General features: G+C 34.2%; 4 protein-coding genes across 4 annotated transcripts; 1 reads left to right on the forward strand and 3 right to left on the reverse strand.

The window, feature by feature from the left end:
* Window positions 1–58: 58 nt before the first annotated feature.
* Window positions 59–2,319, reverse strand: LOC112728826 (putative pentatricopeptide repeat-containing protein At3g11460, mitochondrial). The gene has a single exon (XM_025779135.3). It carries the CDS (start codon window positions 2,317–2,319, stop codon window positions 436–438), a length of 1,884 nt encoding a protein of 627 aa, XP_025634920.1. The 3' UTR covers window positions 59–435.
* Window positions 2,320–3,489: 1,170 nt separating this feature from the next.
* LOC112728833 (uncharacterized) lies at window positions 3,490–4,672 on the forward strand. Its single transcript, XM_025779143.3, has 2 exons — window positions 3,490–3,723; window positions 4,402–4,672. Exons 1-2 carry the CDS (start codon window positions 3,610–3,612, stop codon window positions 4,546–4,548), a joined length of 261 nt encoding a protein of 86 aa, XP_025634928.1. The 5' UTR covers window positions 3,490–3,609; the 3' UTR covers window positions 4,549–4,672.
* A 265-nt stretch (window positions 4,673–4,937) lies between these two features.
* Window positions 4,938–10,249, reverse strand: LOC112728825 (ABC transporter B family member 29, chloroplastic-like). Its single transcript, XM_025779134.3, has 10 exons — window positions 8,899–10,249; window positions 7,921–8,007; window positions 7,715–7,822; window positions 7,282–7,548; window positions 6,883–6,966; window positions 6,459–6,675; window positions 6,259–6,344; window positions 5,938–6,125; window positions 5,661–5,790; window positions 4,938–5,293 (listed from the first exon to the last, which is right to left on the reverse strand). The coding sequence occupies exons 1-10, from the start codon at window positions 9,526–9,528 to the stop codon at window positions 5,147–5,149; spliced, it is 1,944 nt and encodes a 647-aa protein (XP_025634919.1). The 5' UTR covers window positions 9,529–10,249; the 3' UTR covers window positions 4,938–5,146.
* A 1,661-nt stretch (window positions 10,250–11,910) lies between these two features.
* On the reverse strand, window positions 11,911–14,228 carry LOC112728835 (F-box/kelch-repeat protein At1g57790-like). The gene is made up of 2 exons (XM_025779144.3): window positions 13,918–14,228; window positions 11,911–13,170 (listed from the first exon to the last, which is right to left on the reverse strand). The coding sequence occupies exons 1-2, from the start codon at window positions 13,947–13,949 to the stop codon at window positions 12,072–12,074; spliced, it is 1,131 nt and encodes a 376-aa protein (XP_025634929.1). The 5' UTR covers window positions 13,950–14,228; the 3' UTR covers window positions 11,911–12,071.
* Between the last annotated feature and the right edge of the window lie 521 nt (window positions 14,229–14,749).

Raw genomic sequence — 14,749 nt, forward strand, 5'->3', positions numbered from 1 at the left:
TTTTGCCTTCCTTTAGAATTTGGAATTAATGGACAAAACAAACAAAACAAAAAAGGTCTATGAAAAAAAATAATTATTTGAATAAATTAATAATTTGTACAGACACAAGTTTAGAAGAAGTTTTAAGCCTTGAAAAGTTGGTTACCCTCTCAGTAGTTCTTTTCCCCCTAAATGACATTTGATAGATGCTATACACATTCCTAGAAATTGCACTTTGCAATTGCAGTCTTCCTTCCCAAGTGGGGTGTTTCCATGTCACTTTTTGAAGGAGTTGACCATGAAAATTTCCAAAAAAATTGTTGTATTCTCCACAGTCACCAATAACAACAATAAAATCTAATCTTTGAAACTGGTAAGGTGGAATCAGCTGAAAATACAAAACAATGTTTGTGTTCTATCAAACGCGAACGTCCCCGAAACTGCACTACATTAGTTTTACCAGTAGTCCTTGCAAGAACACGCCCCATCTCTGAAATGATGAAAACGAGTGGCATCTCTAACAACAAATTGGCGATTGACAATCTTGCTAACCAGCTTAATGAACAAGTGACAATCTACACAAACCCTAAGGTTTTTCATCACAGTAATCTCAGTCCCGGACTTGGTGTGCAAGAGAGCGAACGCAATTGCCAGTTTTTCGCTGTGCACCCCTGTGCCAATTAAGAGTTCTTCACTCTTTCCCTGATACTTTACAGCTGGTTGATGAATCTCCTTCACAAGATTCTCCAATTTATCCAACATTCTATATATTTCTTCAATTTGAGGATGACTTCTATCTCCTGAGTAAAAAAGGTGCACTTTTCCTTTATATTCTACATAACTGTATCCTGGCTCCTTTCTAAGCTTTCGCCCCCTCATCATTACTCGAACTTTCAGAACCCCCTCTAAGTTCTCAACATCAGAGTATATATTTGACAACAGAACATAGTAACCGATGTTTGTTGGTTCAAGTTCAATGACATGTTGAAAGGCCAATTCTGCTAGCTCAACATTCTTATGAATCTTGCATGCGCCGAGAAGGGCTCCCCAAACAGCACCATCAGGTTTAACTTTCATTGACTTTATGAGATCCATAGCTTCTTTCAGTCTACCTGCTCGGCCTAAAAGATCCACCACACAAGAGTAGTGTTCAGGACCCTGCCGCAAACCGTACTTCGTCTCCATTGCATCAAAATATTCCAAGCCCTTATCAGTCAAACCTGCATGACTACATGCAGAGAGAACACTCACAAAAACAGTCTCATCTGGTCTGATGCCAGACTCAACCATCTCATTGAATAAATCAACAGCAACCTCGCCATGTCCGTGGATCCCATACCCGCCAATTATAGCCGTCCAAGAAATAACGCTCTTCTCAGCCATAGAATCGAAGACCGCATGTGAGCGTGCCAAATTCCCACACCTAGCATACATGTTGATTAGTGCATTCGTCAAAAATGGATTAGAACTGAACCCCAATACCCCAATCTCCCTCTCCACTTCGCGACCAATTCCTTGCGCACCAAGGTTAGCACACGATGACAAGACCCCAAGAAGGGTAACAGGATCAGGAGTCACCTTACTCAACTTCATCTCACGATAAAGCTCCAAAACACGCCTAGCATGCCCATTCTGCGCATACCCAGAAATCATCGCATTCCAAGAGATCAAATCCCTTGCAGGCATACCATCAAACACCCTGCACGCATTCTCCACCTCCCCGCACTTCACATACATAGTGATCAAACAATTCCCCACAGTCAAATCACCATCAAAACCCAACCTAACACCAAGACCATGAAGATAAACACCAACACTTAAGTGACCTGGAACAACACACCCAGAGACCAAACCCAACATGGTAACCGAGTTCGCATTCAGCCCCATTTCTCTCATCCTCCTAAACAACAAGACAGCATTAAAGATCCTTGAATTGAAGGAATACCCAGATATCATTGCATTGAAACAAATGGTGGGGTTTTCCCAGTGGGGATTTTCATCAAACACCTTTCGTGCATTATTGGGAAGATGGCATTTAGAGTACATAGTGATGAGGGAAGTTCGGGTATATGGGTCAGGGTGACACCCGGTTCGAATGACATGAGCATGGAGCTGGGAACCGGTGATGGGTATTGAAAGAAGGGCACAGGATTTGAGGAGAAAAGGGAAGGTGAATGTGTTGGGGAAGAAGGAAGAACGAAGCATGTGGCGGTAGAGAGAGAGTGCTTGTGGGTATTGGTGTTGTTTTGCTAACTCTGCTAAACGAGAGTTCCATGGTTGTGTTGTGGTTTGATCGAGAAATTTAAGGTTCTGTTTTTGTTGGTGGATGAGGATGCTCATGAATCAATCATGCATTTGCATGTATGCTACGAACAACGTTGTTGTTGTGTTCTTGTACTTTCTACTTTTCTAGTAACTGAATCATGTTCAAAAGATTCTGCTTAGTCCTAGGTTTCTAAAGGATCTACAGTTGAAAACAATAACTAATTCTTATGCTGTTTAAATTTTTAGATATGAATTATATGAATAGTCACACAATGCTATTATTAGTAAGAATAAATAAAATTATTTGTTATTTATTGATTTAGTTTGGGTAAATAACTTAATTAAATTTTTTCTAAAAATAATTTAAATAATAAATATTTATTTAAAAGTAATTTATAAATAAATTATTTTGTGATTAATTTTTTAGTTATAAAAATATTTATTTAAAAAATATGATAAAAAGTTTTTTATTATAAAAAAATTAATTTTTTTAATTTTTTTATAAACACTTAAATAACTTTTTAAAAAATTATAATTTAATTTTAAAAATTACACTAATTTTTTATAAGTTAAAAACTAAAAAAAAATTTTGAAACTTTTTAAACGAACCTTTATTCTATTAAATTAACTACTATGTATATGTATTATTTTACACAATTTTAATTTATATTTTATATGAATAATTGATTTTGTAGATAATAATTTATATATATAATATGGTTGTAATAAAATAATTTGATCATATTATTTGAGAAAATGCAATCCTCATTATTTGATTAAGAGACCTAATGAAATAACCATTAGATAATATCATTCTAAAAAATCCAACTCTCACTACACTATTTAACTAAGAGACCTAATAAAATAACCACTAAATCATATTATTCTAAGGAATTGAGCTTCATTATTTGATTAAAAGCCCTAACAAAGCACCCACTACATTATGTCATTTTAAAAAATCAAACCCTCACTATTTAGTTAAGAATAATTAAGTGACTTAATAAAATAATCACTTGATCACACCTTCTAATTTTCTATTTATCAATAAAGATTAACTTAGTCTAAGGCTCTAAGCAAGTATCTCGGTAAGTTTGAGAACCAAAATGCAATTTTGTTTAGACCCACAAAACCATAACAACCTCATAAATTGGAACATTGACACGTGTCAACAAAAACAATCAGCAACTGCTTGGCATTGATTTGACCATGAATACTTGACAATAATAATGTATGGAGTTATTTCTCTGTCTTTTCTTTTCTCTCCCAACAATTTGGATTAATAGGCAAATTGGTAATAAGAGCAAGAATTCATACATAACACCATTGAAGCATTGAATTTAAAAAAACAGAATTAGAAGAAGAAAAATGGCAGACTCAGACCAAACATTTCCAGCTGCAGATGTTGCTGCTGAATTGAATCTTGGGAGTAACACCAAGGTTCAAGTTGATCCTGTTTCATCTGAGGTGGCTGCTGCCAAGGTACATTTCATATTATTTATTTATTTATTATTTTTTCATTTATAACATAATAATAATGAACATGTCATTTACTATTATCTAAGAGGATCTTTGATATGTACTATCTAATTAGATTAGATGATAATTTCAGAAGAAAAAATTGTGTTATTATATTACTCAACAAAGTAATACTGAGTTTGTGTAATTAATCTTAATATCACCATTAATTCAGATAGATCACCTCCAAATCAAGAGTTTAATTATGATGTATAGTGCAATCAATGTAAAAGATAATTATTTTTAATAATGTGATATTACATAATTGGATACAGACATGATTCATTACATGACATAAAAGTATTAATTATTAAACTATTGATTGATCTTAGTGAAAGAAATTTAGGATGCATTTGGTATATGTTTTTTATTTTTTGTTTTTATTTTCAATATTTTTTATTTTCAGAATTTAAAAAAAAAAAACAAAAGATAAAAATAAAAAATATGATCTTTTTAAAAAATTATTAAAATAAAAAAACAAAAAATAAAAGCGCAAAGCAATCGCACTCTTAGTTATTGTAACATTAATTGGAATTTATTAGACTTAGGTTGAAGAACTTACGGCTTTTATTTTACTTTTTGTTTTCATCATGTATTGAATGGTGTTTCTCTATATATATGTTTTGGTTTAATTGTTTGAAGGAACAAGCTGAGGCAGAAGAGAAGAGAAAGGAAAGGAAAAAGAAGGAAGCATTGCATACACTTAAATCAGCAATTATAATCTCAGGCATAGTTGTGGCAGTGGCAGGAGCTGCAATTGTCATAACCAAAAAGTTAAAAGAGAAATGACCACACCAATTGTTGATACAAGATTTGTGTACTATCAAATTAGTTTCATTTTGCTATTTCCTCACTTTATTATTTTATTATAAGAATTAGTACACATTTTTTGGGTTATCAAATAAATCTTGAAACCCCCAAATACTATTTTTCATTATGTAGAGATTATAATATCATATATCATGTATACACATTTTATGATGTACCATGATCATTGAAATACAAGTTACAAAAATTTGTTTTCATACAAATTACTAACTAAAAAAAACTTATCTGATAAACCAACTTGTGTTAATTGAATTCAAATTCTTAGTAACGACAAACCCTTAAATAAAACTCCAATTTGCGGGCCTGTCGGATTAAGAGATATCGTGTAAAACCAAAAAAAGTATCTAATATAGACAAAGTTTAATGATTGTATAAATAATATATTTCTCTATATCCTTTAAATCAGAGTAATTTGTGATTACAGAAGGATGTACAAGATTTTCCCCTAACCTCCCCAAAAGTTAAAAAGAAAAGTAAACTATGTGTCTATACATCACCCTTACAAGAAGTATTCAAGCAGGGTCCATTATTGTGACACTAAAACCTAGCAAAAGAATATTCAAATAACAAGGCCAGATGATAACAATGAATCCTTGTGACCATTGAACATAGTTGATCTTGGAACTTCTTGTAGCTTCCCATTATCCATGAGGAATACTCTTTTAGCCATCATAACTGTTTCCAAGCGATGAGCTATCACAAGCACCTATAACACAAAAGGAATGATTGATGATTCTACAATTTAACAATATTGTGCCAAGAAAGAAAAGACCAATAAATCCAAGCAAACTATTAAAGTAGTTAAGTTCCTAATCAAGATGAAAAATAGCAGTGGAAAACTAACTCAGAAACCCCCTTTTTATGTGTGAATCACACCAATTCTTGGTTGTTTTTAGTCGGGCGCTTTAGACTTCAAACTTTAATCATCAAATCAATCCTCAAACTTTTATTTCGTTAGATAAATCAATGTTTGTATTTCTAAGAATTAAACTCGAAAGTGTAAACAAATAAGATGAATGAAATGCACAATAATAATTTGGCAGATCAAGCAATTCTTGTAGCTGGTGCCTTACCGTGCGATTTTCCATCAAGTGCTCAACGGCTTTTCTAACCAATAATTCGGATTTACTATCTAAAGCTGAAGTTGCTTCATCCAGAATCAAAATAGACGGATCTTGATAGAGCGCCCTTGCAATAGCCAGCCTGTAATTTTGAGAAAGGAATGAAGTGATAGATCAACGAAAAAGGTCATATATCAGAGCTGAGGTTTCATAAATATCCCAACCATGAAATTTGTTCTCTGCATTAACCATACATAAAACAGAAATAAGTTTGAACTTTAAAAGTTACCTTTGCCGCTGCCCGCCACTTAAGGTAGAGCCCCTCGGTCCAATATTGGTTTCGTATCCTTCAGGAAGTTTTCTTATAAACTCATCTGCATGAGCAGTTTGAGCTACATGCTTTACCCTCTCCATGTCAATTTTTGTTGTTAGGTCCCTATAACCAATGTTTTCAGCAATTGTACCTGAAAAAAGTGTCTAAAGTATATATACATCAGCATTACTGAGCACAAGGAATTCGAGCACAGTACAAGCGTGCTTCAGCGAAATGAATGCAGGTACGAATCTGCTTACTTAACAGAGAAGAAAAAGAAAGGTACGAGTTACTTACTATATCTTGAGAAACAAGACCAACATGTTTTCTCAAACTTCGCAACCGAATGTTTTCAATGTTATGGTTATCAATTAGAATAGAGCCTACATGCATAAGAATACAAGTAAAAGTTAATCATATGATAAACATCAGATCTTATATATTGATTTTAAAAGTAAATAATAGAGATTTATATTTGCCCTTCAATAATGACTCACCGGACACAGGGTTATAAAGCCGAAGCAATAGTTTTACAAGTGTTGTTTTCCCGCCACCGGAAGGACCGACAAGAGCGACTATCTCTCCGGCTCTAATGTTAAGATTCAACCCATTCAAAACATGTGGCATGTCATCATTATATTTAAAGGAGACATCACGAAATTTCAGCTCTCCCATAATATGGCCTAACTCAACAGCATCTGGTTTCTCAACCACCTGTTATTGAGGATAAATTGATCCATTATTGAAGTGCGACATATTACATTGCACGAAAATTTTAATAACAGAGTAATGAATTATGTTCCTCAGCAATCATTCTCTTTTTTCCTTTCGTTCTTGTTGGAATTTTATCAATTTCAAACACAAAGTGTTCCCTTGAACAAGATTAAACAAGTTTTTGCATATCAAGTATCATACATTCACCTTATCTTTAAACTTGGTCATATCATGCAAGCGTTCAACGGCCGGTTCTCCCTGCCTCCATTCATTGTAAGCTTTTCCCACATCCTGCGTGATTCTTTATTTTCAGATTGATAAGCAAATACAGCTCCTCAAAAGCTGAACCATGTTAACACTGCAAATAATAATTAGCAAATACAAAACATACATCTCATAAAAATGACCACAAAAAAGGTCGAAATGGAATTAATAACTTCATCAACAGAGCACAGCTAGAATCACTCCGGTACCTAATATCATCCAAAAAGGCTTCTGTAATACTAGGAAGGAAGTTCTAAAACTACAGTGGACAAGGAAAATAGACAAACAAACAAGAAAATTATCACGAGCTAATTGACGATATACCACAACAGATAACAATACCTGGATTGGTTCAATAGAGAAAAGCAATGATGTCACAAAGGAAATGAAGCTGTGGCCATCAAATGAACCTCTTGAAATCAACAGCGAACCAGCGCATAGTATGGAGAGAGTTCCATAGTAAATAGCTTGTATGACCTGAGGAATAGCTGCTTTCATCCTCCTCTTGTTCAATTTTGCATGATAGTCTATCTGAGCCAGCCTCTTAAACCTGGCACTCTCACACAACTCCGCGTTGTTTGCTTTCACAAAGAAAACCGCAGGAAGCATCTAGAATAAAAATAGCATGAATAAAACTGTGATATAAACTAATAAACAATGAACATGATCTTGCAAGAGTTCCAATAGAATAGAAGTTTGTGAAAATTAGGCGTGCCTTCAAACTTTTTCTTGAAGGTACAGAGAACAAGAAGCAGAGCAGAGTGTTGAAGTTTACCTCGTTTAGATATGCTGAGAGAGCAGCAATGCTAAGATGTGCCTCTCTAGATATCTTTCGAAGTTCTTGACCAAGATAAGCAACAAAAAGCGACATGCAAGGAATGACCTGCAATTTCCAAGCATGAGAACATTTAAATATATGCTCATGATCTAGCATTAATGAAAGTCAAGGAAGACAACTTAGTGCTATAGCCGTTCGCTCACCGTGAATGAAATCAAAGAAAGGACTGGACTTATAACTATCATCTGAGCCATCATCGCCGATAACTGGAGAGTGCTAGGTACTATGGTCTGTCATAGATTGGATTATAATCAGAGAACAACATATGAAGAGTCATTATGCAAATGAATTCAAAATTGGTACAGATTGTAAAAAAGACAAAAACTTGCACACGCAAATAGCATCTAAATGAGAATACTGCATGATAGAACAATGCTTCTTGCACATCTGCACACCTCATATCCACTCACTAGACTTTAAAAGAATAAAAGTGAAATTGTGCAGAAATTGAAACATTGGCTCTACTTGACAATCCTTACAAATATGTCTATGCATGTTAGCTAACAAGGCATACGGATAGCCTGGTAAACCATGCCTAACTAAGAATTTTTCGAGGAAGATGATATGCATAAGTATATGCATGAATATCATGTTCCACATTGACACAGAACATTCGTTCTACACACCACCTAAAATGTTACAAAGAAATAAATAAACTTGTTCAATAAATCAGACCCCATTAAAAAGACTTAGTTATACTTAACCACCAAAAAGCTCATGCTTCTACAACTAATATATCAGAGCAAAAACAATGACTTAATCTCAGAAAACTCCTATGTCCTCAACCTAGGAAGTCAAATTATTCCAGTACATGAATCTTGTACCATTTAAGTGCTCAAAAAAATTGTAAGAACCCACATGAATAAAAGGTAGATACAACATTACTTTTCCTCCACGGAAGAGGAAATAATCTCTCCTTGCTCTCTCAACACAATAAATTTCCCTCTTGTATGTAAGTAAGCTACTTCTATCTTCTTAATTATCCACTAAAATCCTAACATGGTTTGAACTAATATACTAGAACAAGAACAATCCTTACTCTAAGAACATACAAAAAAATTCTCAAAAGAGTGTTAACTATGATTCAGTGATTTACTATAAGAAATTATGTTCTTACTCACATTAAGAACAGAATAAACAGTGTCAGCAACATCAGAAGCTTCAGCAGTGATCCTATAAGCAATGTCCCCAGCTGAAGCACCACCTTCTCTTCCTTCGAAGTAACCAAGCTCCCTCTCAAGGACACGGTCAAAGACATGGACACGAACCTCGTACACTGTCTTAAGGGCAGCGTCCCAAAGAAGGGCATGCTGCCCGTACCCGGAGACCAAACGGGCAGCCACAAGACACAACAAGATGAGACCTTGACTTCTCAATTGAGGTCCATCAATGGCGGCGTTGCTGAATTTTCCGAGTCTAGAGACGAGCTGGGAGAGGGAGAAAACTGAGATGGCGCTGCAGAGCCAACCCAAGATAATGGGTTTGCGGTTTGAGATGAGAAAAGGTTGCAGGAATCGTAAAGTTTCGTTCTTTTTGGTGTTTGAAGAGTTTTTGGTTATGGAGGTGGTGGAGCTGTGGATTCTAGTAGAGGAAAGCGGTGGAGGGTATTTTGGGTAATATGGAGAAAATATGGGTTTTGAAAATGGTGTTTTGGATTTTAGAAGGAGGATGTGGTGGTGGTGGTGGTGGTGATGGTGTTGGGTTGAGAATTGGAATGAAGGTTTTAGGAGGAAGATGGAATTGGAGGACATTTTTTTTTTTCCCCTTTCTTTTGGGTGTTTATTTTTTGTATTTTTATTTAAAATTTTTTTGAAGAGGAAGGTGGTGTTATATCTTATATGGAGGTAATAGAGAAAAAAGAAATATGATCAAGGGAATTGAGTGACTCATTCACAAGGTGTTATATATATTGATTTTGATGAATGAAATTGATATGGAAGTTTGATGATAATTTTTTAGTCAAAATAAAATTTTGGAGGGTAGTAGAAAAGAAGAGTATTCCATTAATATTGATTGGAGTTTTGGTATAATTTTGTGAATAAAAAAAAATTAGAATTAGACTCATTCCTATCAACCACTTTTTGGTGGAAATTACATAGTTTTGAGGTTGAAAAACCAACAAAGGGGATATAGTAATATAAAAATGGTATGTAACCACTACAAATTAGTCACTAAATTAATTTGTTATTAATATATATTTATATTTTGGATTTAGATCCTCTAAAATTTGAATTTCACTTTAGAGAGTAAAGTGTGATCTTTCACCATTAATTTCATAGGTGGGACTTAGAATTCATATATTTTAATATACATTTTATATACATGATTTTTGTGTATAAGTAGTATAATCAATCATAATATAATCATTATTGAAAGTGAAAAATATCTTGAATGGTTTGAGAATTGCTAGTTGCTCTCTTAATACATAGGAAATGTTGAAAAAAAATTAGGAAAGAAATTGTGGAGGCTTCTATTTTTTTTTCCAATCAACACGTGCCATATAACCATATGAGAACAAAGAAATAATGGCTTATTCTCAAGTACTTGAACGTTTCTTTTGATTGAAATAAAAATCTGAACTTGTGAACCAAGTTCAATCTTATGCAGCTGTGCAAGAATATGCAAACATTTGTATGGAGAATATGCTCTCTCTTTTTTGTGTGTTTGTGAAGTAAAGGAAGCTTCTCTTCTTTTCAATAAGCATTCCATTCCCACTTTCTTTGTTTGTTTCTAGCAAAGCCAATTCGTTTGTGAATTAGGTACATTTAATCATATGCCTTTTCTTTTAGGAAAAGAAACCACATGCATGCATGAACGAGTTTCTATTGAACTATGTGAGATTGGAAATGAAAATGCATGATCACAAGTTGCATTGGCTTCTTGTACACTTGTGAGTCGTTTAATCTTCAATCACAATGTGATGTGATTTGTGTGAAAATGAAACCAACGGTAGTTGCCTCATTTGAACTTCATTTTAACTACATCCATAAAGAACAATATTTTTAGTACTTATTTTTAATTCAACATTGAACTATTTTATTTGGACATATGAAGAGAAGATCGATAAAACATCTAAGATGGGAAATCAGATGAAAGACAAGTAAGTGAAGAAAGATAGAAGAAAATCAGAAAAGGCTATAAAGAAGGTAATCAAGAAATTCATGTGTAAAAAATCTTACTATAAATATGATTGATGTATGATAGATCTTAATAACGCCGTTTAATCTATGTAATCGATTCTACTTAATGAGACAAGACTTTATTATTATTGAACAAACACGTACTCTTCTCTTTTATTAAGTGCGAGAAATTAATATAATGCGATTTTCGTGTCACATCCGACTCTTGAAGACAATAAATTGGCTCAATATCCAAACAAAAGTGAGTACAAGTATCATTCTTTTCATTTATCATCATCAAAATTCAAACAAGGTCATCTTCTTGTGTCTTTTGGAGATTATTGATACGCCAAATTCTAAGGTCCTTATCAATGTTGAGCTGTTACACTTCTTTAATGAAAAAAATCTATCCCTACAAATTGATGGTCCAATTTTGTTGACACTAATTAGTAGTAATATACCTTCTCAATTCACCAAATAGAGAATACAAGCTTTCATTCTCTGAGATAGTAGATGGAGCTATAGATTGAATTATGATAGCAACCAAACCAAACATTAATTGAAAGATGAAAATCTTCATAGATCATGTCCAACATATAAGAAAACAAATATTGTGCATAAGCACTAAATGATAACAACTATCATTTGCCATTGAACTAAGGTAGAACAACCAAATATAACAAGGCTAGAAAGTTCCAAAACCAAAGAATGGACCGTCTTCGTTTAGAATCATATATATGCACACACATGTTTAACTTTAGTAGGTTAAAGTTTCACAATTATGTTTCTCAAAAGCCACTCATAATCAAAACAGATGTTGAATCTAGTTATATCAGAAAATAAAGAAGTAAACTAAGTTGCTAATTTCACTGGTTGGACCATTGCATTGATAGTGAATAAAAAAAAATACTTTTTTTTTCTAGGAAGAGAAAATCCTATAAACAAACATTAGTATATAGTTAACTAAGTGCATATTAGACTACTTAACAAGCATTGATAATCAAATAAACCACATCGACAAAAAGTTCCTAGTATACATAATTGCTTAATAAAGCATAAACATAAGCTGGTTTATTGTCCACATCCAAATGTTATACAAGTTAGAAACTGCATGATAACAAATAGCATTGTACATGACTATAATGGAAATGCTTACTTTTCTCACTAAAATTCTTTCATGTGAAGCCAGAGAAGTCCTTTGGCGGTTCAATCCAAATGTTCTCGAACGGGTCTTGTTCGCCCCAATCGTGGCACTGCTTCCGAGGATAGTATCTATAGTCATCCACGGAGAATGATATGCAACGCTTTCCATAAAATCGAACTTTGGAGAAGTACACGCTGTTTCTCATCATTCCTGGAAGGTCAATCCTTGAATGAGATGATAAGAAACTAGCAAAAAGGGTTACTCCATCTAGTGTTCTCATCTCTTCCCATTCCATTATTGACTGGTCTAACTTAAAAAGAATGGGATTTTCACTAGAACATGTATAAATTACTATGATATCTCCATTATGCTCTGTCATAAATTTTCCTTTCCACCAATTTTTGGCGAAAAAATTCTCCGGGCACTTTGGAGGAGGGACCGAAAGAACACTCCAACTGCGTTCAGATGGGTCAAAAACCCCTAGCCAACCTGTGAGACTTAGGCAATAAAAGAGTCCATTACAAAACACAAGCTTATTCCATATGCTACTAACAAAAGGCAAGCGATTTTGGTAATTAACAGTTTTCCATTCTGTTGCCCCAGGATAACATGTGCTAATAGCCACGATTGTGGGGCTAACATGCTTAACGGTAAATAAAACACAGCCAGGCGATGTTGGAGCACAAGAGAAGGCAACTATCTGGTATGCCATCTCAAATCTTGGCAATTTGATCACTTCTCGAGTAAACGGATTAAAGAAGAACACTTGGTGAGTTCTGGGGCGGTATAGCAATAACCAACCATCTTTTGTGTAACAAACTCTAGATCCACTCAATTCGGTCAACTCAACAGAGTAAGTCTTTCGCTGCACCGGGTCATAGAATTCATACAAATCACCAAATTTCGGAAAATACATCAACCATGGTGATTGGTTTACGATGCGTACAGCAATAGCAACAGGATGCCATCTCTTGCAAACAACAGATGCACGAACATTATCGTCTAGAGCTAAACGAGATAAGATTAACTCTAAGAGTTCCGCAGGGAGATCAGACCAAGTTTGTAGTTCTAAATTTTCATTTTTCACCTCAATTGCCAACCTTCTATTGTCATTAATTGTATCAACTAACCTGAACAACAAGAAACAAGTGTCAGGTGAAACAAAGCTTAAAAGTTCTCAGCGAAGGAAGTAAGAGATTTATAACATCTCAAATACATGATATACCAATGATAAACAACAATAGAACTAGAGTAAGCATAGGATAAAGGGGAGAACAGAACTCTTAATTTGTCATTTAGAAAAGCTATAATTAAGAGCAATCACAGAACTTATGTTCTGCTTTTGTTTAAGATTCCTTTGATGCACACCTAAGGCGTTGATTTTCCTAAGTTTGTTAAAGATGACTGTAATTCTACAATAAACATATGGTTGAAGTGATACCAAACCCTAAGACACAAAGTAAAAACAAGTCATCAAATTTAATGTTATATACTATGAACTATGAAGCATCAAATTCTTTGTCTCAATCAAAGGCCTAGTAATCTGATCTCTAAGAATCACATTACAGTAACACTCAATTAACCCCATCTGTCATCCAATTTACCAAAGCTAAACCGCTAAAAACCTGATCTGATCCGTAAACCCTAGTGCAGTGCTATTCTCCTTTCTTATGAAATTCAAACTACAAATTACAAAATTAAAAAACCAAAATTTCTTACAAATTACTAAACACACTGATCCATCATGAGATAACCCCATATCCACAAAACTACTCCAATTAAAGTAAATTAAACTAAATCAAAATTAAAGAAAGATAAATAATTTAGGGATGCTAATTCGGAAATTGAAAATTGAATAAGAAAGAGGAGAAGCTCACGATTTCAGCTTTCTCCTTCTTTTCCCTGACATTACGAGAATCCAATTGAAGATTGAGCAACAAAAAGGAGCTGGATTCTAGAGAGAGAAAGAGAGAGCTTAGGGGAAAAAACTGAAGAGAGAGAAAGTTAGCAACTTGAGAGAGAAAAATGATAAGGAGAGGAGAAAAAAATTGGAGCAAACAACACACAAAGTGAGTGATGGCCTGTGTGGCACGTGCGAGGCGGCTACTCTCACGTGTGAATCACGTGATAGTCACGTGACCATGCTTTACCTAATTGGCTAGTTGCCTTTAGTCCTTTACTAGTGCTACCCTTTCATTTCAGTGTATGGGAGAATATCAACTTTGGGTGAGGGTGAAAAAGCAAAATGGGCAAAATTGGAAATTAAAAATATCTTATTTTTATTCAATTTAAAATTTTTAAAATGAAAATGTTGATAAAATAGAAACCATTGATTTTATAACTTTCATAGAAGGGTTATGTACGATTTTGGTCTCTAACGTAGAGGTCGAAAATTTATTTCGTCTTCAGTCATTTTTCACTACAAAATAGTCCCGAAGGTCTAACTTAGTTTTAAAATCGTCCTTCGGTGAAAATACCTCTTCCCTCTTCTTCTCTAAAATCAACCAGAAGCAGAAGCGCAGAGGCACAAACAAACGCAGAAACAGAAGCAGACAGAAACAGAAAGTAGAGACAGAATAACAAGAATCAAACAAAAACAACCAGAAAAACAACAACAATAATAACAATGGATAATGGAATTAGAACAACAACAAAAGCAAAACCAGAAATAGAAGCAAAAACAAAAGCAGAAGCAACCAGAAGTATCAA

This window comes from Arachis hypogaea, chromosome 12 (genome assembly GCF_003086295.3).
Source record: "Arachis hypogaea cultivar Tifrunner chromosome 12, arahy.Tifrunner.gnm2.J5K5, whole genome shotgun sequence".
NCBI lineage: Eukaryota > Viridiplantae > Streptophyta > Magnoliopsida > Fabales > Fabaceae > Arachis > Arachis hypogaea.